The sequence below is a fragment of the Heterodontus francisci genome, chromosome 41 (assembly GCF_036365525.1).
Source record: "Heterodontus francisci isolate sHetFra1 chromosome 41, sHetFra1.hap1, whole genome shotgun sequence".
Classification (NCBI taxonomy): Eukaryota; Metazoa; Chordata; class Chondrichthyes; order Heterodontiformes; family Heterodontidae; genus Heterodontus; species Heterodontus francisci.
The window spans coordinates 38,691,507-38,714,544 of record NC_090411.1 but is presented as its reverse complement, the minus strand read 5'-3'; the positions used below and the strand labels follow the sequence as shown (position 1 = coordinate 38,714,544).

The window sequence follows — 23,038 nt, the reverse complement described above, 5'->3', positions numbered from 1 at the left end:
AAGGTAAAACATTGATAACAGTTTTGCAAACTGTCACAAAAGCTACCACAGTGTAATATTTGTTAAGATGGTTTTATGCTAATAACCCTAAACCACAGTCAACTGAATTTTTGTCAAAGCTAACTAAATCCACAAACTGAATTATAATCTTGAAACACAGTTAGATAACGTATGAAACATTGACCATCATTATTCTCACAGTTTCCTAATACTCTGGCTCTCTAAGAAATCAAAGATTCCAAAGATTCACAACCCTTTGAGTGAAGAAGTTTCTCTTCATCTTAGTCCTAAATGATCAATCCCTTATCCTGAGAATGTGCCCCTGAGTTCTAGATTCCCCAGCCAGGGGAAATGACCTCTCAGTGTCTACCCTGTTAAGCCCTTTCAGAATCTTGTCTGTTTCAATGAGATCACTTCTCATTCTTCTAAACCCCAGAGAGTATCGGCCCAATTTACTCAGCCTCTCAATGAACAACCCTCTCATCCCAGGAATCAATCTAGTGAACCTTCACTTACCTAGAAATTAACAGTTATACAGCCTTATTTGGGAAATGAAGGGGGACAAACTTACTTACAGTTGAGGTAACACCCCATATGTAACATAATTAGCTATGAAATTTGAAAAACAGTATAAATATTAGGAGCACACATTGGATTTTTAGATTTGTTGGACTTGCTCCAGCATCTCCCACAGTAAAGGTACTGGAGTGAGGCAATGATAACTTTCTCCTTAACTGGGACAGAGGTATCTCGCTAACTCTGTAGTCTTCTACTCGGGGATTTAAGGTAAATGTTACTTTAATAATGAATTGATATCCTACTTATATATTTTACTGGAACAATATTTGGATTTAAAAATTGGATTTTCTACTCGAAACAAGATTGTACTTTCTATCTTTTCCTGCAACTATTATCGTTGCAATTGCCCATCTCACCAACTGTGAATTGCATGTTCGGTTCTTTAATAAACTTTTATATAATTTAGATTTATATTGTCTCAGTCTTCTGTATCGCTAACTCATGAACCTATCTCCGTACACTCTTTGGTAGGGAGGGTACATTACTGAGGAGAGACTCCTGGACCCTCATAACATCCAGATTATTATAATCTGGTTGAAATTTGTTAAAAAGGCTGTCTAGAAGATGGTAATATTCTCAGCTGGTTCATTTCCTTTAGGGAGAGTTGATCTATCTTTCTCAACCTTAACTCATCTGAGAAGTATGCCTGATCTGGGATAGTCTCAAAACGGGGCTAGGATTATAATCCACCACAGCTTTGTATCATCATCAAATTCAGATACATTACTCTCAGTCTCTTTGTCTAAGTCATTAATATAGATTGTAAATAGCTGAGGCCCCAGCACTGATCCTTGAAAATTATCCCTCCTCTCTGCTTCCTGTCCATTAATCAACCCTCTATCCATGCTAATATATTACCTCCAGCTCCATGCACCCTTATTTTTAATATTAGCCTTTTGTCTGGCACATTAGGAACATAGGAGCAGGAGTAGGCCATTCAGCCCATCGAGCCTGCCCTGCCATTCAATATGATCTTCCACTTCAATGCCTTTTTCCCACACTATCCTCATATCCCTTTTATTATATCCACTGGTTCTTCTTTATCTACTCATTAGTTACATCCTTTAAAAATTCTAATAAATTTACCAAACACAATTTCCCTTTTGTAAAACCATGTTGACTCTGTCTGGTATTCTGTGACTTTTTAAGTGCATTGTTAAGACTTTCTTAATAACAGATTCAGCATTTTCCCGAAGACTGATGTCAGGCTAACTGGCCTGTTGTTCCCTGTTTCCGCGCTCCCTCCTTTCTTGAATAGAGGTGTTACATTTGCTAACTTCCAATCCACGAGGACCATTTTAGAAACTAGGGAATTTTGGCAAATCATAACCAGTGCATCCACCATCTCTGCAGCTCCCTCTTTTAGAATCCTAGGATGTAGGCCATGATGTCCTGCCCATTTGTCGGATTTTAGTCCTTTAAGTTTCTAAAGTACTTTTTTCTCTTCTGATATTAATTACCTTAAGTTCCTCACTTTTATTAGACCCTTGGTTATCCCCTATTTCTGGTATGTAATTTTTGTCTTCTACTTTAGAAAACAGACACTAAATATTTGTTCAACGTCTCTGCCACTTCCTTGTTCCCCATGATAATTTCTCCTGTCTCTGCTTCTAAGGGACCAATGTTTACTTTAGCTACTCTCCTCCTTTTTATGTACTTGTAAAAGCTCTTGCAATCTATTTGTATATTCCTGGTTAATTTACTCGCATATCCTATTCCTTTTTTATTAACTTTTTGGTCATCCTTTGCTGGTTTCTAAAACACTCCTCAGGCTTACTGCTATTCTTTGCAACATTATAAGCTTCTTTTAATCTAATACTCTCCTTAACTTCCCTAGTATTCCACGGAAGGATTTTTCTTGCTGAGTTTTTGTTTTTTAATGGAATATATTTTTGTTGAACATTTTGAATTGTTTCTTTCAATGTTTCCCACTGTTCATTTACTGCAATACCTTTTAGTCTATTTGCCAATCAATTTTAGCCAACTGCCCCCTCATACATATGTAATTGGCTTTTTTAAGTTCAAGGTTCTTGTTTGGGACCGGAGTATGTCACTTTCAAACTTAATATGGAATTCAATTGTATTATGATCACTTTTTCCAAGAGGATCTTTTACTATGAGATTACTAATTAAACCTGCCACATGGCACACTACTAGATCTAAAATAGCATTATCCCTTGTTGGTTCCACAATGTATTGTTCCAGAAAACTGTTGTGAAAGCATTCTACGAATTCATTATCCGGACTACCTTTGCCAGGTGAGGTGTCTCTTGGGTTCTACTGACAACATCACTGAACTGGTGCCTATTTATGAATGTCAACACTTAACTTGAGGAATGCAGTGTGGGCCTAAATATTGATAGGGACACACAGAGCTGAGCACATCATAGCATTGATTACGGAAGCTCACCATATGCAGTAGGATCTGTGATATGTTGCTCCATAAAGCAACCAAAGCCGGACAGATTGGTGGAAACGCTGGGAATTCCCATCACTGTGCATTCCGCTAGGAGGGAAAGGATTACTCAGAAACAGAATTAAAACCATATAAGCATTAAAAATCTCCATTAAAAAACTACAGCCACCAGTGATTCTTACACTAAAAGTGGAACATCATCAAGTCACAGGTATCAGTGTTCCTGTTTACTCGGTGCAGGAATGACAGAAACACACTGCAACATTGAGTAGTAGTGCACGCTATCACATTTGCCACTGGCACACAACTGGCAGTAGATGCATGCCCAGTGGCATTGGTAAAGAACTCAAAGAGAAGCTCATTGACATTTAAAAGGTGTGAAACTGGTAAGTGTTGATGTTCAGGGAGACTCGGGGGTACTCGTACAAGGAACGCACAAAGTTAACATGCAGGTGCAGAAGGCTATTAGGAAGGCAAATGGCATGTTGGGCTTTATTGCAAGGGGATTGGAGTACAGGAATAAAGAATTCTTACTAAAATTGTACAGAGCTTTGGTGAGACCACACCTAGAATACTGCGTGCAGTTTTGGTCTCCACATTTAAGAAAGGATATACTTGCACTGGGAGCAGTGCAGTGAAGATTTACTGAATTGGTCCCTGGGATGAGGGGGTTGTCCTATGATGAGAGGCTGAGTAAATTGGGCCTATATTCTCTGGAGTTTAGAAGAATGAGAGGTGATCTAATTGAGACATACAAGATTCTGAAAGGGCTTGATAGGGTAGAAGCTGAGAGATTGTTTCCACTGCTCAGGGAATCTAGAACACGGGGACACAGTCTCAGGATAAGGGGCCGATCATTCAGGACTGAGATGAGGAGAAATTACTTCAATCAAAGGGTTGTGAATCTTTGGAATTCTCCACCCCAGAGAGCTGTGGATGCTCCATTATTGAATATATTTAAGGCTGGGATAGATAGATTTTTGGTTTCTCAGGGAATCAAGGGATATGGAGAGTGGGCAGGAAAGTGGAATTGAAGCCCAAGATCAGCCATGATTGTATTGAATAGCGGAGCAGACTCGATGGGCCATATGGTCGACTTCTGCTCCTATTTCTTGTGTTCTCAACCATGGAACCATACAGACCAACAATTTCCCAGCTTCAATTACCAGTCTGTGCTGATCTCAATATTTGGAGCTGTACAACTGGCCTCAATGTTCCTGGCTTAGGGTTCCAATTTCTGATCTATATCCAGCGACTACCTGCTGAAAAGTGAACGTGTGGGCAATGATAGAATAAGACTGATCACATCACCAGCCTGGATTCTCTGATCAGACACAGCTAGGTGAATATGTGGTGGAGCACAATTCATGTCCATCTGAAATCTGGAGTGTTGATCCCGTTACAATCTCTGGGGTATGCCTCATTAAGATAGTGTATGTGAGCTCAAAGGATTAGAAACACCCTGATTGGGTGCTTGCTTGCTTGGGGCAGGAAATTGCATGTGGCTTTAAAAAGTGTACAGCAGTTTAAAAGGACAGGTAGCACCAAACTGTCTTTTGCTGCACCCAAATAAGTTATTTAACATAATGTCTGTGAGCTTATCTGGGGAACTGAAAACACCACTGCTTCTTACATTCATCTGTTGAGGTTTTACAGCACAAAGCCAGGCAGTGGATCAGTTTGGAACAGTGCAACATAGATGCCAAGCAGAGCTGCTAAGGAGGTTGTGGAAGGAGGTAACCTGGGCATTGAATACAACACCACACAAGGCCATTCAGTACTAGGATGGGTTTAATAACCTTACCAGTCGAACAAAGTAAGAGGAGCCTGTTATAACTTGCAAGAATGCACTATGCTTACAACTTTCCCCACTCAACCAATTTAAAAGTACTTGATTGCTTTCCATCAATAACCACAAGGTAACATAGTGCCCTTCACACTCTAGCCTTCATCTGGCAGTGTTCCTTCACTCAGCCACATATGCTGCCATTATGGGCTGCATGCTTCCCAATGCTAGGGAAACAAAAATGAATTTGACCTTTTTTGATGGGAAGAGATCTACAACATGGTGTTGTCCCAATTCTCCCCAACTGAGGAGAGAGGCTACAGAGTGTATCAGATGTTTTACTCCAGAAAGCCAAGTAATGAAGGATAGGGCTGCAACACATCTTTACACACTTTAATAGACATTTATTTACAGATACACATTACAAGCATCTGCCTCCTAACCCTACAACCCTCTGTTCCTATTTACAGGGGCACAAGTGCATCCCTAGTTAATGCCCACCAGCTGCATACAATTAAATACAATTAATATACGATCAACATATTCCTTTCAAATAAAAAATTGAGTTATATGTACAATGAAAACCTAAAAACATGTTAAATCAGAGACCTCCATATTCTGTACAAAGTATTACATTCTAAGATGCCCCTCTTCTAGGAACCTTAACAATTTCGTTGTACAAGCTTTTCTTTTTATAAAACAATCAGACAGTTGATGATTGCATCCATCCATTTAATTTTTAGAGATTTCCTTTCTCTTCAGTATTTGTTTCAAGCCAGCAAAATCAATCCATGACATTTTCTCACTCACTTTTCTTAAAGTGTACGTTATCCCAAAAGGAACAATTATCTACATAATGTTCACTGGGTATGCTACCTTCAGTATGTCCATAATACAGAATCTCACTTAAAATATTTGACAAATAGAATCCCAATTCCACTGCCTCCACAAAAGCCAGTGTTTTGGCAGCCAAAGTACTTATAACAACATTAAAAAAAATTTCTAAAGGGGCTTTCATCCTCACTCTGCCTCTACCGTTAATCCTTTCATTGTATTAACACCTGCGTTCAGTATCTGGGCTAGTTTGAAATCTGGCAATCACTGAGTCTTCTATTCTTTGTATCACAGTGGAATGTTTCATTTGTTTCATGAAACTGGAGGAAATGAATGTTTCCCTGGAATTTTGTTAAGGCAAAAGACATCTGATGCAAGAGGATCTCTTTCTCCTAAAACCGAACACCAGTAAGAACCAGTTGCCTGTCCATTAGACATCTTAGTACAATCCAGTATTTTAAATGCCAGTACTGATCCAGGGATCCCCAAATTGAATTTTGTTAATATTTTATACAATCCTTTAAAGTCCATGATATATTCTTTCATGGAATGATCATCTGTTTTCCAAAATCTATCAAATTCTGACGATGCCTCACAGGCATTTAACAGTTCACCTTTATTGTAATTTTTTCCAAGAAGGTTCAAACCTTCATCACTATTCAATTGATGGACATCCATCTCACAAAATACTTTTTGAAGGAAGCGGTGACAACGCAAAGGCCATACCTTTCTTTCTCTTTGGTAAGCACGTAAGTTCTTGGGGTCTGAACCATATGACCAGTGGAAGAATGAAGTGGCTATGTAAACACACGTTACGTGCCTACCAAAGAGGTGTGTGTCTACATATTCACTTCATTCTTCCACTGGCCATATGGGTCAGACCCCAAGAACGTTGGCGGGTAATCATACCCCAACAATTTAAATTTGCTTTCTGTCATTTTCCACAAAGGCCACTAAGATTTTAGTTTTATTTTAGTTTAGTTTAGAGATACAGCACTGAAACAGGCCCTTCGGCCCACCAAGTCTGTGCCGACCATCAACCACCTATTTATACTAATCCTACACTAATCCCATATTCCTACCACATCCCCACCTGTCCCTATATTTCCCTACCACCTACCTATACTAGGGGCAATTTATAATGGCCAATTTACCTATCAACCTGCCTGAAATTTTTTTCTTAGTTTCCAACCTTTGCCTTGAGGCAAACCATCCCCTGATACCATATTATACGCCAGAAATCCAGGTGGTGAAGGATAGAACTGGAGCCAATCTTTAACACTTGTATAGGCATTTATTTACAGTGCATTACAAGCATCCACCACAGTGTCAGTCTCTTCTTATTTTAGGGGCACAAGTGGATCCCCAGTTAATGCCCACCAATTGCATACAATTAAATACAATTAATAGACAATTAACATTAGAGATAGAGAAAATCAGTCGGCTGTGAGCTTGTGATGAAATTCCACTTCTTTCCCTACTGTATCATGAACCCTATCATTGAACTTTGCGATAAAATCATTGGGTTACTTCTGCTCACAGTGATATGTGAGCTTCGCTTTTCACGGCTTAAGCCTAGATTTTCTCCCTTCAGCATGTATGTGAATATACTGTCCTATTGGGGCAGGAAATGGGTGTGGCCTGCGCTTTCCCAAGATCATTCTGTAAATTACCAATTCACTTCTAGACTGCAACATCTCACTGTATAAAAAACACAACAACAATAAGGTGAGTGAATTGAAGGCGTGGATGGGCACTTGGGACTACGATGTTGTGGCCATCACTGAAACGTGGATAGGTGAGGGGGAGGAATGGTTTTTGGAGGTACCTGGTTATAGATGTTTTCATAAGATTAGGAATGGTGGTAAAAGAGGTGGGGGGGTGGCATTGTTAGTTAGAAATAGTGTAACAACTGCTGAAAGAATTTTCGAGGAGGATCTGCCGACTGAGGCACTGTGGGTTGAGGTCAGGAACAGGAAAGGAGCAGTCACCTTGATGGGAGTTTTCTATAGGCCCCCCAATAGCAGCAGGGAGGTGGAAGAGCAGATTGGGAAACAGATTTTGGAAAGGAGCAGAAGTCACAGGGTAGTAATTATGGGGGATTTCAACTTCCCAAATATTGATTGGCAACTCTTTAGATCGAATAGTTTGGATGGGGTAGTGTTTGTGCAGTATGTCCAGGAAGCTTTTCTGACTCAGTATGTAGACTGCCCGACCAGAGGGGAGGCAATATTGGATTTGGTACTAGGTAATGAACCAGGGCAAGTGATAGAGCTGTTGGTGGGCGAGCACTTTGGAGATAGTGATCAAAATTCTGTAGCATTCACTGTGGTAATGGAGAGGGATAGGTATGTGCAACAGGGCAAGGTTTACAATTGGGGGAAGGGTAGATATGATGCTGTCAGGCAGGAACTGAGGAGCATAAGTTGGGAGCATATGCTGGCAGGGAAGGGCACGGTCGAAATGTGGAACTTTTTCAAGGAGCAGATAGTAGGGGCCATTGATAAGCATGTCCCTGTCAGACAGGGAAGGGATGGTCATGTGAGGGAACCGTGGTTGACAAGAGAGGTTGAGAGTCTTGTTAGGAAGAAGAAGGATGCGTATATAAAGTTGAGGAAAAAGGGCACAGGCATGGCTCTGGAGGGATACAAGATGGCCAGGAAGGATCTGAAGAAAGGGATTAGGAGAGCTAAGAGAGGGCATGAAAAATGCTTGCCGGGTAGGATAAAAGAAAACCCCAAGGCCTTTTACGCGTATGTCAGAAATATGAGGATGACTAGGGGGACCATAGGTCCGGTCAAGGACAATAGCGGGAGACTGTGTGTTGAGCCGGAAGAGATAAGTGAGGTTTTGAATGAGTACTTCTCTTCGGTATTTACGAATGAGAAGGGGTGTATTACTGAAGAGGACGGTGTGAAACAGACTGGTAAGCTCGAGGAAGTGCTCGTTAGGAGGGAAGATGTGTTGGGGTTTTTGAATAACTTGAAGATAGACAAGTCTCCCGGGCCTGACGGGGTATATCCAAGGATGTTATGGGAAGCAAGGGATGAAATTGCAGAGCCGCTGGCAATGATCTTTTCATCTTCTCTGCTGACGGGGGTGGTACCAGGTGATTGGAGGGTGGCAAATGTTGTGCCCCTGTTCAAGAAAGGGAATAGGAACAACCCTGGGAATTACAGGCCAGTTAGTCTTACTTCGGTGGTAGGCAAGTTGATGGAAAAGGTGCTGAGGGATAGGATTTCTGAGCATCTGGAAAGACACTGCTTGATTCGGAACAGTCAGCACGGTTTTGTGAGGGGTAGGTCTTGCCTCACAAGCCTGATTGAATTCTTTGAGCAGGTGACCAAGCAAGTGGATGAGGGTAAACCAGTGGATGTGGTGTACATGGATTTTAGTAAGGCATTTGATAAGGTCCCCCATGGTAGACTTATGGAGAAAGTCAGGAGGCATGGGATAGTGGGGAATGTGGCCAGTTGGATTAAGAATTGGCTAACTGATAGAAGGCAGAGAGTGGTCTTAGATGGTAAATACTCAGCCTGGAGCCCAGTTACCAGTGGCGTGCCGCAGGGATCAGTTCTGGGTCCTCTCCTGTTTGTGATTTTTATTAACGACTTGGATGAGGAAGTCGAAGGGTGGGTCAGTAAATTTGCAGATGATACAAAGGTTGGTGGAGTTGTGGATACCGAGGAGGGCTATTGTCGTCTGCAAAGGGACTTGGATAGGTTGCAGTGCTGGGCTGAAAAGTGGCAGATGGAGTTTAACCCTGAAAAGTGTGAGGTCGTCCATTTTGGAAGGACAAACATGAATGCAAAATACTGGGTTAACGGTAGGGTTCTTGGGCATGTGGAGGAGCAGAGAGACCTTGGGGTCTATGTGCATAGATCATTGAAAGTTGAACTCAAGTGGATAGGGCTGTGAAGAAGGCATATGGGGTGTTAGCGTTCATTAGCAGAGGGATTGAATTTAAGAGCCGTGAGGTGATGATGCAGCTGTACAGGACCTTGGTAAGGCCTCATTTGGAGTACTGTGTGCAGTTCTGGTCGCCTCATTTTAGGAAGGATGTGGAAGCCTTGGAGAGGGTGCAGAGGAGATTTACCAGGATGTTGCCTGGAATGGAGAATAAGTCTTACGAGGAAAGGCTGAACATTCTAGGCCTCTTCTCATTAGAAAGGAGAAGGATGAGGGGTGACATGATAGAGGTTTATAAGATGATCAGGGGAATAGATAGGGTAGACAGTCAGAAACTTTTTCCCCGGGTGGAGCAAAGCGTTACAAGGGGTCATAAATTTAAGGTGAAGGGTGGGAGATATAAGGGGGATGTCAGGGGAAGGTTCTTTACCCAGAGAGTGGTCGAGGCATGGAATGCCTTGCCCGGGGAAGTTGTTGAGTCAGAAACTTTAGGGACTTTCAAAAGGCTTTTGGATAGGTATATGGATAAAGGAGAATGATGGGGTATAGATTAAATTCTCCTTGACAGAGGACAAAGGATCGGCACAACATTGTGGGCCGAAGGGCCTGTTCTGTGCTGTATGTTCTATGTTCTATGTTCTAACTCACTATGTAAAAACCACAACATCTCAATGTATAAAAACCACAACAACTCACTGTATCAAAACCACAACAACTCACTGTATAAAAACCACAACATCTCACTGTATAAAAACCACAACATCTCACTGTATAAAAACCACAACAACTCACTGTATAAAAACCACAACTTCTCACTGTATAAAAACCACAACAACTCACTGTATAAAAAACACAACAACTCACTGTGTAAAAAACCACAACATCTCACTGTGTAAAAAGCACAACAACACACTTTGGAAAAAACCACAACATCTCACTGTATAAAAACCACAACAACTCACTGTATAAAAACCACAACATCTCACTGTATAAAAACCACAACAACTCAGTGTGGAAAAAACCACAACATCTCACTGTATAAAAACCACAACAACTCACTGTATAAAAACCACAACAACACACTTTGGAAAAAACCACAACATCTCACTGTATAAAAACCACAACATCTCACTGTGTAAAAACCACAACAACACACTTTGGAAAAAACCACAACATCTCACTGTATAAAAACCACAACAACTCACTGTATAAAAACCACAACATCTCACTGTATAAAAACCACAACAACTCACTGTATAAAAACCACAACATCTCACTGTATAAAAACCACAACAACTCACTGTGTAAAAAACCACAGCATCTCACTGTATAAAAACCACAACAACTCACTGTATAAAAACCACAACATCTCACTGTATAAAAACCACAACAACTCACTGTGTAAAAAACCACAGCATCTCACTGTATAAAAACCACAACATCTCACTGTATAAAAACCACAACAACTCACTGTGTAAAAAACCACAGCATCTCACTGTATAAAAACCACAACAACTCACTGTGTAAAAAACCACAACATCTCACTGTATAAAAAACCACAACAACTCACTGTATAAAAACCACAACAACTCACTGTATAAAAACCACAACATCTCACTGTATAAAAACCACAACATCTCACTGTATAAAAACCACAACAACTCACTGTATAAAAACCACAACAACTCACTGTATAAAAACCACAACATCTCACTGTATAAAAACCACAACATCTCACTGTATAAAAACCACAACAACTCACTGTATAAAAACCACAACATCTCACTGTATAAAAACCACAACAACTCACTGTGTAAAAAACCACAGCATCTCACTGTATAAAAACCACAACATCTCACTGTATAAAAACCACAACATCTCACTGTATAAAAACCACAACATCTCACTGTATAAAAACCACAACAACTCACTGTATAAAAACCACAACATCTCACTGTGTAAAAACCACAACAACACACTTTGGAAAAAACCACAACATCTCACTGTATAAAAACCACAACAACTCACTGTATAAAAACCACAACATCTCACTGTATAAAAACCACAACAACTCACTGTATAAAAACCACAACATCTCACTGTATAAAAACCACAACAACTCACTGTATAAAAACCACAACATCTCACTGTATAAAAACCACAACAACACACTTTGGAAAAAACCACAACATCTCACTGTATAAAAACCACAACATCTCACTGTGTAAAAACCACAACAACACACTTTGGAAAAAACCACAACATCTCACTGTATAAAAACCACAACAACTCACTGTATAAAAACCACAACATCTCACTGTATAAAAACCACAACAACTCACTGTATAAAAACCACAACATCTCACTGTATAAAAACCACAACAACTCACTGTGTAAAAAACCACAGCATCTCACTGTATAAAAACCACAACAACTCACTGTATAAAAACCACAACATCTCACTGTATAAAAACCACAACAACTCACTGTGTAAAAAACCACAGCATCTCACTGTATAAAAACCACAACATCTCACTGTATAAAAACCACAACAACTCACTGTGTAAAAAACCACAGCATCTCACTGTATAAAAACCACAACAACTCACTGTGTAAAAAACCACAACATCTCACTGTATAAAAAACCACAACAACTCACTGTATAAAAACCACAACAACTCACTGTATAAAAACCACAACATCTCACTGTATAAAAACCACAACATCTCACTGTATAAAAACCACAACAACTCACTGTATAAAAACCACAACAACTCACTGTATAAAAACCACAACATCTCACTGTATAAAAACCACAACATCTCACTGTATAAAAACCACAACAACTCACTGTATAAAAACCACAACATCTCACTGTATAAAAACCACAACAACTCACTGTGTAAAAAACCACAGCATCTCACTGTATAAAAACCACAACATCTCACTGTATAAAAACCACAACATCTCACTGTATAAAAACCACAACATCTCACTGTATAAAAACCACAACAACTCACTGTATAAAAACCACAACATCTCACTGTGTAAAAACCACAACAACACACTTTGGAAAAAACCACAACATCTCACTGTATAAAAACCACAACAACTCACTGTATAAAAACCACAACATCTCACTGTATAAAAACCACAACAACTCACTGTATAAAAACCACAACATCTCACTGTATAAAAACCACAACAACTCACTGTATAAAAACCACAACATCTCACTGTATAAAAACCACAACAACTCACTGTGTAAAAAACCACAGCATCTCACTGTATAAAAACCACAACATCTCACTGTATAAAAACCACAACATCTCACTGTATAAAAACCACAACATCTCACTGTATAAAAACCACAACAACTCACTGTATAAAAACCACAACATCTCACTGTGTAAAAACCACAACAACACACTTTGGAAAAAACCACAACATCTCACTGTATAAAAACCACAACAACTCACTGTATAAAAACCACAACATCTCACTGTATAAAAACCACAACAACTCACTGTATAAAAACCACAACATCTCACTGTATAAAAACCACAACAACTCACTGTGTAAAAAACCACAGCATCTCACTGTATAATAACCACAACAACTCACTGTATAAAAACCACAACAACTCACTGTATAAAAACCACAACATCTCACTGTATAAAAACCACAACAACTCACTGTATAAAAACCACAACATCTCACTGTATAAAAACCACAACAACTCACTGTGTAAAAAACCACAACAACTCACTGTGTAAAAAACCACAACATCTCACTGTATAAAAACCACAACAACTCACTGTATAAAAACCACAACATCTCACTGTATAAAAACCACAACATCTCACTGTGTAAAAACCACAACAACACACTTTGTAAAAAACCACAACAACTCACTGTATTAAAAACCACAACAACTCACTGTATAAAAACCACAACATCTCACTGTATAAAAACCACAACATCTCACTGTGTAAAAACCACAACAACACACTTTGTAAAAAACCACAACATCTCAATGTATAAAAACCACAGCAACACACTTTGGAAAAAACCACAACATCTCACTGTATAAAAACCACAACATCTCAATGTATAAAAACCACAACAACTCACTGTGCAAAAACCACAACAACTCACTGTATAAAAACCAAAACATCTCACTGTATAAAAACCACAACAACTCACTGTATAAAAACCACAACATCTCACTGTATAAAAACCACAACAACTCACTGTATAAAAACCACAACAACTCACTGTATAAAAACCACAACATCTCAATGTATAAAAACCACAACAACTCACTGTATAAAAAACCACAACATCTCACTGTATAAAAACCACAACAACTCACTGTATAAAAACCACAACATCTCACTGTATAAAAACCACAACATCTCACTGTATAAAAACCACAACAACTCACAGTATAAAAACCACAACATCTCACTGTATAAAAACCACAACAACTCACTGTATAAAAACCACAACATCTCACTGTATAAAAACCACAACATCTCACTGTATAAAAACCACAACAACTTACTGTATGAAAACCACAACATCTCACTGTATAAAAACCACAGCAACTCACTGTATAAAAACCACAACATCTCACTGTATAAAAACCACAACAACTCACTGTCTAAAAACCACAACATCTCACTGTATAAAAACCACAACAACTTACTGTATGAAAACCACAACATCTCACTGTATAAAAACCACAGCAACTCACTGTATAAAAACCACAACATCTCACTGTATAAAAACCACAACAACTCACTGTATAAAAACCACAACAACTCACTGTATAAAAACCACAACAACTCACTGTATAAAAACCACAACTTCTCACTGTATAAAAACCACAACAACTCACTGTATAAAAACCACAACATCTCACTGTATAAAAACCACAACAACTCACTGTATAAAAACCACAACAACTCACTGTATAAAAACCACAACATCTCACTGTATAAAAACCACAACTTCTCACTGTATAAAAACCACAACAACTCACTGTATAAAAACCACAACATCTCACTGTATAAAAACCACAACATCTCACTGTATAAAAACCACAACAACTCACTGTATAAAAACCACAACATCTCACTGTATAAAAAACACAACATCTCACTGTATAAAAACCACAACAACTCACTGTATGAAAACCACAACATCTCACTGTATAAAAACCACAACATCTCACTGTATAAAAACCACAACAACTCACTGTATAAAAAACACAACAACTCACTGTATAAAAACCACAACATCTCACTGTGTAAAAAACCACAACAACTCACTGTGTAAAAAACCACAACAACTCACTGTCTAAAAACCACAACAACTCACTGTATAAAAACCACAACAACTCACTGTCTAAAAACCACAACATCTCACTGTATAAAAACCACAACAACTCACTGTATGAAAACCACAACATCTCACTGTATAAAAACCACAACAACTCACTGTCTAAAAACCACAACATCTCACTGTATAAAAACCACAACATCTCACTGTATAAAAACCACAACAACTCGCTGTATAAAAACCACAACTTCTCACTGTATAAAAACCACAACAACTCACTGTATAAAAACCACAACATCTCACGGTATAAAAACCACAACAACTCACTGTATAAAAACCACAACAACTCACTGTATAAAAACCACAACAACTCACTGTCTAAAAAACACAACATCTCACTGTATAAAAACCACAACAACTCACTGTGTAAAAAACCACAGCATCTCACTGTATAAAAACCACAACATCTCATGCATAAAAACCACAACAACTCACTGTATAAAAACCACAACATCTCACTGTATAAAAACCACAACAACTCACTGTATAAAAACCACAACATCTCATGCATAAAAACCACAACAACTCACTGTATAAAAACCACAACATCTCACTGTATAAAAACCACAACAACTCACTGTGTAAAAAACCACAGCATCTCACTGTATAAAAACCACAACATCTCACTGTATAAAAACCACAACAACACACTTTGTAAAAAACCACAACAACTCACTGTATTAAAAACCGCAACAACTCACTGTATAAAAACCACAACATCTCACTGTATAAAAACCACAACTTCTCACTGTGTAAAAATCACAACAACACACTTTGTAAAAAACCACAACATCTCAATGTATAAAAACCACAACAACTCACTGTATTAAAAACCGCAACAACTCACTGTATAAAAACCACAACATCTCACTGTATAAAAACCACAACATCTCACTGTATAAAAACCACAACAACACACTTTGGAAAAAACCACAGCATCTCACTGTATAAAAACCACAACAACACACTTTGGAAAAAACCACAACATCTCACTGTATAAAAACCACAACATCTCAATGTATAAAAACCACAACAACTCAGTGTGTAAAAACCCACAACATCTCAATGTATAAAAACCACAACATCTCACTGTATAAAAACCACAACAACTCACTGTGCAAAAACCACAACAACTCACTGTATAAAAACCAAAACATCTCACTGTATAAAAACCACAACAACTCACTGTATAAAAACCACAACATCTCACTGTATAAAAACCACAACAACTCACTGTATAAAAACCACAACAACTCACTGTATAAAAACCACAACATCTCAATGTATAAAAACCACAACAACTCACTGTATAAAAAACCACAACATCTCACTGTATAAAAACCACAACAACTCACTGTATAAAAACCACAACATCTCACTGTATAAAAACCACAACATCTCACTGTATAAAAACCACAACAACTCACAGTATAAAAACCACAACATCTCACTGTATAAAAACCACAACAACTCACTGTATAAAAACCACAACATCTCACTGTATAAAAACCACAACATCTCACTGTATAAAAACCACAACATCTCACTGTATAAAAACCACAACAACTCACTGTATGAAAACCACAACATCTCACTGTATAAAAACCACAGCAACTCACTGTATAAAAACCACAACATCTCACTGTAAAAAACCACAACAACTCACTGTATAAAAACCACAACAACTCACTGTATAAAAACCACAACAACTCACTGTCTAAAAACCACAACATCTCACTGTATAAAAACCACAACAACTCACTGTATGAAAACCACAACATCTCACTGTATAAAAACCACAACAACTCACTGTCTAAAAACCACAACAACTCACTGTATAAAAACCACAACAACTCACTGTATAAAAACCACAACATCTCACTGTATAAAAACCACAACAACTCACTGTATAAAAACCACAACAACTCACTGTATAAAAACCACAACATCTCACTGTATAAAAACCACAACTTCTCACTGTATAAAAACCACAACAACTCACTGTATAAAAACCACAACATCTCACTGTATAAAAACCACAACATCTCACTGTATAAAAACCACAACAACTCACTGTATAAAAACCACAACATCTCACTTTATAAAAACCACAACAACTCACTGTATGAAAACCACAACATCTCACTGTATAAAAACCACAACATCTCACTGTATAAAAACCACAACAACTCACTGTATAAAAAACACAACAACTCACTGTATAAAAACCACAACATCTCACTGTGTAAAAAACCACAACAACTCACTGTGTAAAAAACCACAACAACTCACTGTCTAAAAACCACAACAACTCACTGTATAAAAACCACAACAACTCACTGTCTAAAAACCACAACATCTCACTGTATAAAAACCACAACAACTCACTGTATGAAAACCACAACATCTCACTGTATAAAAACCACAACAACTCACTGTCTAAAAACCACAACATCTCACTGTATAAAAACCACAACATCTCACTGTATAAAAACCACAACAACTCACTGTATAAAAACCACAACTTCTCACTGTATAAAAACCACAACAACTCACTGTATAAAAACCACAACATCTCACTGTATAAAAACCACAACAACTCACTGTATAAAAACCACAACAACTCACTGTATAAAAACCACAACAACTCACTGTCTAAAAAACACAACATCTCACTGTATAAAAACCACAACATCTCACTGTGTAAAAACCACAACAACACACTTTGTAAAAAACCACAACAACTCACTGTATTAAAAACCACAACAGCTCACTGTATAAAAACCACAACATCTCACTGTATAAAAACCACAACATCTCACTGTGTAAAAACCACAACAACACACTTTGTAAAAAACCACAACATCTCAATGTATAAAAACCACAACAACTCACTGTATAAAAACCACAACATCTCACTGTATAAAAACCACAACAACACACTTTGGAAAAAACCACAGCATCTCACTGTATAAAAACCACAACAACACACTTTGGAAAAAACCACAACAACTCACTGTATTAAAAACCACAACAACTCACTGTATAAAAACCACAACATCTCACTGTATAAAAACCACAACATCTCACTGTATAAAAACCACAACAACTCACTGTACAAAAACCACAACATCTCACTGTATAAAAACCACAACATCTCACTGTATAAAAACCACAACAACTCACTGTATGAAAACCACAACATCTCACTGTATAAAAACCACAACAACTCACTGTATAAAAACCACAACATCTCACTGTGTAAAAAACCACAACAACTCACTGTGTAAAAAACCACAACAACTCACTGTCTAAAAACCACAACAACTCACTGTATAAAAACCACAACAACTCACTGTCTAAAAACCACAACATCTCACTGTATAAAAACCACAACAACTCACTGTATGAAAACCACAACATCTCACTGTATAAAAACCACAACAACTCACTGTCTAAAAACCACAACATCTCACTGTATAAAAACCACAACATCTCACTGTATAAAAACCACAACAACTCACTGTATAAAAACCACAACTTCTCACTGTATAAAAACCACAACAACTCACTGTATAAAAACCACAACATCTCACTGTATAAAAACCACAACAACTCACTGTATAAAAACCACAACAACTCACTGTATAAAAACCACAACAACTCACTGTCTAAAAAACACAACATCTCACTGTATAAAAACCACAACATCTCACTGTGTAAAAACCACAACAACACACTTTGTAAAAAACCACAACAACTCACTGTATTAAAAACCACAACAACTCACTGTATAAAAACCACAACATCTCACTGTATAAAAACCACAACATCTCACTGTGTAAAAACCACAACAACACACTTTGTAAAAAACCACAACATCTCAATGTATAAAAACCACAACAACTCACTGTATAAAAACCACAACATCTCACTGTATAAAAACCACAACAACACACTTTGGAAAAAACCACAGCATCTCACTGTATAAAAACCACAACAACACACTTTGGAAAAAACCACAACAACTCACTGTATTAAAAACCACAACAACTCACTGTATAAAAACCACAACATCTCACTGTATAAAAACCACAACATCTCACTGTGTAAAAACCACAACAACACACTTTGTAAAAAACCACAACAACTCACTGTATAAAAACCACAACATCTCACTGTATAAAAACCACAACAACTCACTGTATAAAAACCACAACAACTCACTGTATAAAAACCACAACAACTCACTGTCTAAAAAACACAACATCTCACTGTATAAAAACCACAACATCTCACTGTGTAAAAACCACAACAACACACTTTGTAAAAAACCACAACAACTCACTGTATTAAAAACCACAACAACTCACTGTATAAAAACCACAACATCTCACTGTATAAAAACCACAACATCTCACTGTGTAAAAACCACAACAACACACTTTGTAAAAAACCACAACATCTCAATGTATAAAAACCACAACAACTCACTGTATAAAAACCACAACATCTCACTGTATAAAAACCACAACAACACACTTTGGAAAAAACCACAGCATCTCACTGTATAAAAACCACAACAACACACTTTGGAAAAAACCACAACATCTCACTGTATAAAAACCACAACATCTCAATGTATAAAAACCACAACAACTCAGTGTGTAAAAACCCACAACATCTCAATGTATAAAAACCACAACAACTGACTGTGCAAAAACCACAACAACTCACTGTATAAAAACCACAACAACTCACTGTCTAAAAACCACAACATCTCACTGTATAAAAACCACAACAACTCACTGTATAAAAACCACAACTTCTCACTGTATAAAAACCACAACAACTCACTGTATTAAAAACCACAACAACTCACTGTATAAAAACCACAACATCTCACTGTATAAAAACCACAACATCTCACTGTATAAAAACCACAACAACTCACAGTATAAAAACCACAACATCTCACTGTGTAAAAAACCACAACAACTCACTGTATAAAAACCACAACATCTCACTGTAAAAAACCACAACATCTCAATGTATAAAAACCACAACATCTCACTGTATAAAAACCACAACAACTCACTGTATAAAAACCACAACATCTCACTGTATAAAAACCACAACAACTCACTGTATGAAAACCACAACATCTCACTGTATAAAAACCACAGCAACTCACTGTACAAAAACCACAACAACTCACTGTATAAAAACCACAACAACTCACTGTCTAAAAACCACAACATCTCACTGTATAAAAACCACAACAACTCACTGTATAAAAACCACAACTTCTCACTGTATAAAAACCACAACAACTCACTGTATTAAAAACCACAACATCTCAATGTATAAAAACCACAACAACTCAGTGTGTAAAAACCCACAACATCTCAATGTATAAAAACCACAACAACTCAGTGTGTAAAAACCCACAACATCTCAATGTATAAAAACCACAACAACTGACTGTGCAAAAACCACAACAACTCACTGTATAAAAACCACAACAACTCACTGTATGAAAACCACAACATCTCACTGTATAAAAACCACAGCAACTCACTGTACAAAAACCACAACAACTCACTGTATAAAAACCACAACAACTCACTGTCTAAAAACCACAACATCTCACTGTATAAAAACCACAACAACTCACTGTATAAAAACCACAACTTCTCACTGTATAAAAACCACAACAACTCACTGTATAAAAACCACAACTTCTCACTGTCTAAAAACCACAACATCTCACTGTATAAAAACCACAACATCTCAATGTATAAAAACCACAACAACTCAGTGTGTAAAAACCCACAACATCTCAATGTATAAAAACCACAACAACTGACTGTGCAAAAACCACAACAACTCACTGTATAAAAACCACAACAACTCACTGTCTAAAAACCACAACATCTCACTGTATAAAAACCACAACAACTCACTGTATAAAAACCACAACATCTCACTGTATAAAAACCACAACAACTCACTGTATTAAAAACCACAACAACTCACTGTATAAAAACCACAACATCTCACTGTATAAAAACCACAACATCTCACTGTATAAAAACCACAACAACTCACAGTATAAAAACCACAACATCTCACTGTGTAAAAAACCACAACAACTCACTGTATAAAAACCACAACATCTCACTGTAAAAAACCACAACATCTCAATGTATAAAAACCACAACATCTCACTGTATAAAAACCACAACAACTCACTGTATAAAAACCACAACATCTCACTGTATAAAAACCACAACAACTCACTGTATGAAAACCACAACATCTCACTGTATAAAAACCACAGCAACTCACTGTACAAAAACCACAACAACTCACTGTATAAAAACCACAACAACTCACTGTCTAAAAACCACAACATCTCACTGTATAAAAACCACAACAACTCACTGTATAAAAACCACAACTTCTCACTGTATAAAAACCACAACAACTCACTGTATTAAAAACCACAACAACTCACTGTATAAAAACCACAACATCTCACTGTATAAAAACCACAACATCTCACTGTATAAAAACCACAACAACTCACAGTATAAAAACCACAACAACTCACTGTGTAAAAAACCACAACAACTCACTGTATAAAAACCACAACATCTCACTGTAAAAAACCACAACATCTCAATGTATAAAAACCACAACATCTCACTGTATAAAAACCACAACAACTCACTGTATAAAAACCACAACATCTCACTGTATAAAAACCACAACAACTCACTGTATGAAAACCACAACATCTCACTGTATAAAAACCACAGCAACTCACTGTATAAAAACCACAACATCTCACTGTATAAAAACCACAACAACTCACGGTATAAAAACCACAACAACTCACTGTCTAAAAACCACAACATCTCACTGTATAAAAACCACAACAACTCACTGTATGAAAACCACAACATCTCACTGTATAAAAACCACAACAACTCACTGTCTAAAAACCACAACTTCTCACTGTATAAAAACCACAACAACTCACTGTATTAAAAACCACAACAACTCACTGTATAAAAACCACAACATCTCACTGTATAAAAACCACAACATCTCACTGTATAAAAACCACAACAACTCACAGTATAAAAACCACAACATCTCACTGTGTAAAAAACCACAACAACTCACTGTATAAAAACCACAACATCTCACTGTAAAAAACCACAACATCTCAATGTATAAAAACCACAACATCTCACTGTATAAAAACCACAACAACTCACTGTATAAAAACCACAACATCTCACTGTATAAAAACCACAACAACTCACTGTATGAAAACCACAACATCTCACTGTATAAAAACCACAGCAACTCACTGTATAAAAACCACAACATCTCACTGTATAAAAACCACAACAACTCACTGTATAAAAACCACAACAACTCACTGTCTAAAAACCACAACATCTCACTGTATAAAAACCACAACAACTCACTGTATGAAAACCACAACATCTCACTGTATAAAAACCACAACAACTCACTGTCTAAAAACCACAACATCTCACTGTATAAAAACCACAACATCTCACTGTATAAAAACCACAACAACTCACTGTATAAAAACCACAACTTCTCACTGTATAAAAACCACAACATCTCACTGTATAAAAACCACAACAACTCACTGTATAAAAACCACAACAACTCACTGTCTAAAAACCACAACATCTCACTGTATAAAAACCACAACATCTCACTGTATAAAAACCACAACAACTCACTGTATAAAAACCACAACATCTCACTGTGTAAAAACCACAACAACACACTTTGTAAAAAACCACAACAACTCACTGTATTAAAAACCACAACAACTCACTGTATAAAAACCACAACATCTCACTGTATAAAAACCACAACATCTCACTGTGCAAAAAACCACAACAACACACTTTGTAAAAAACCACAACATCTCAATGTATAAAAACCACAACAACTCACTGTATAAAAACCACAACATCTCACTGTATAAAAACCACAACAACACACTTTGGAAAAAACCACAGCATCTCACTGTATAAAAACCACAACAACAC

General features: G+C 37.4%; 1 protein-coding gene across 1 annotated transcript in view; it reads right to left on the bottom strand.

The window, feature by feature from the left end:
- Positions 1–23,038, bottom strand: part of LOC137353596 (glycogen [starch] synthase, muscle-like) — a 373,978-nt gene that overhangs the window by 35,509 nt on the left and 315,431 nt on the right. The window contains exon 20 of the mRNA XM_068019956.1: positions 2,990–3,085. Coding sequence (XP_067876057.1) covers positions 2,990–3,085 — 96 coding nt within the window. The remainder of the gene's footprint in view (positions 1–2,989; positions 3,086–23,038) is intronic.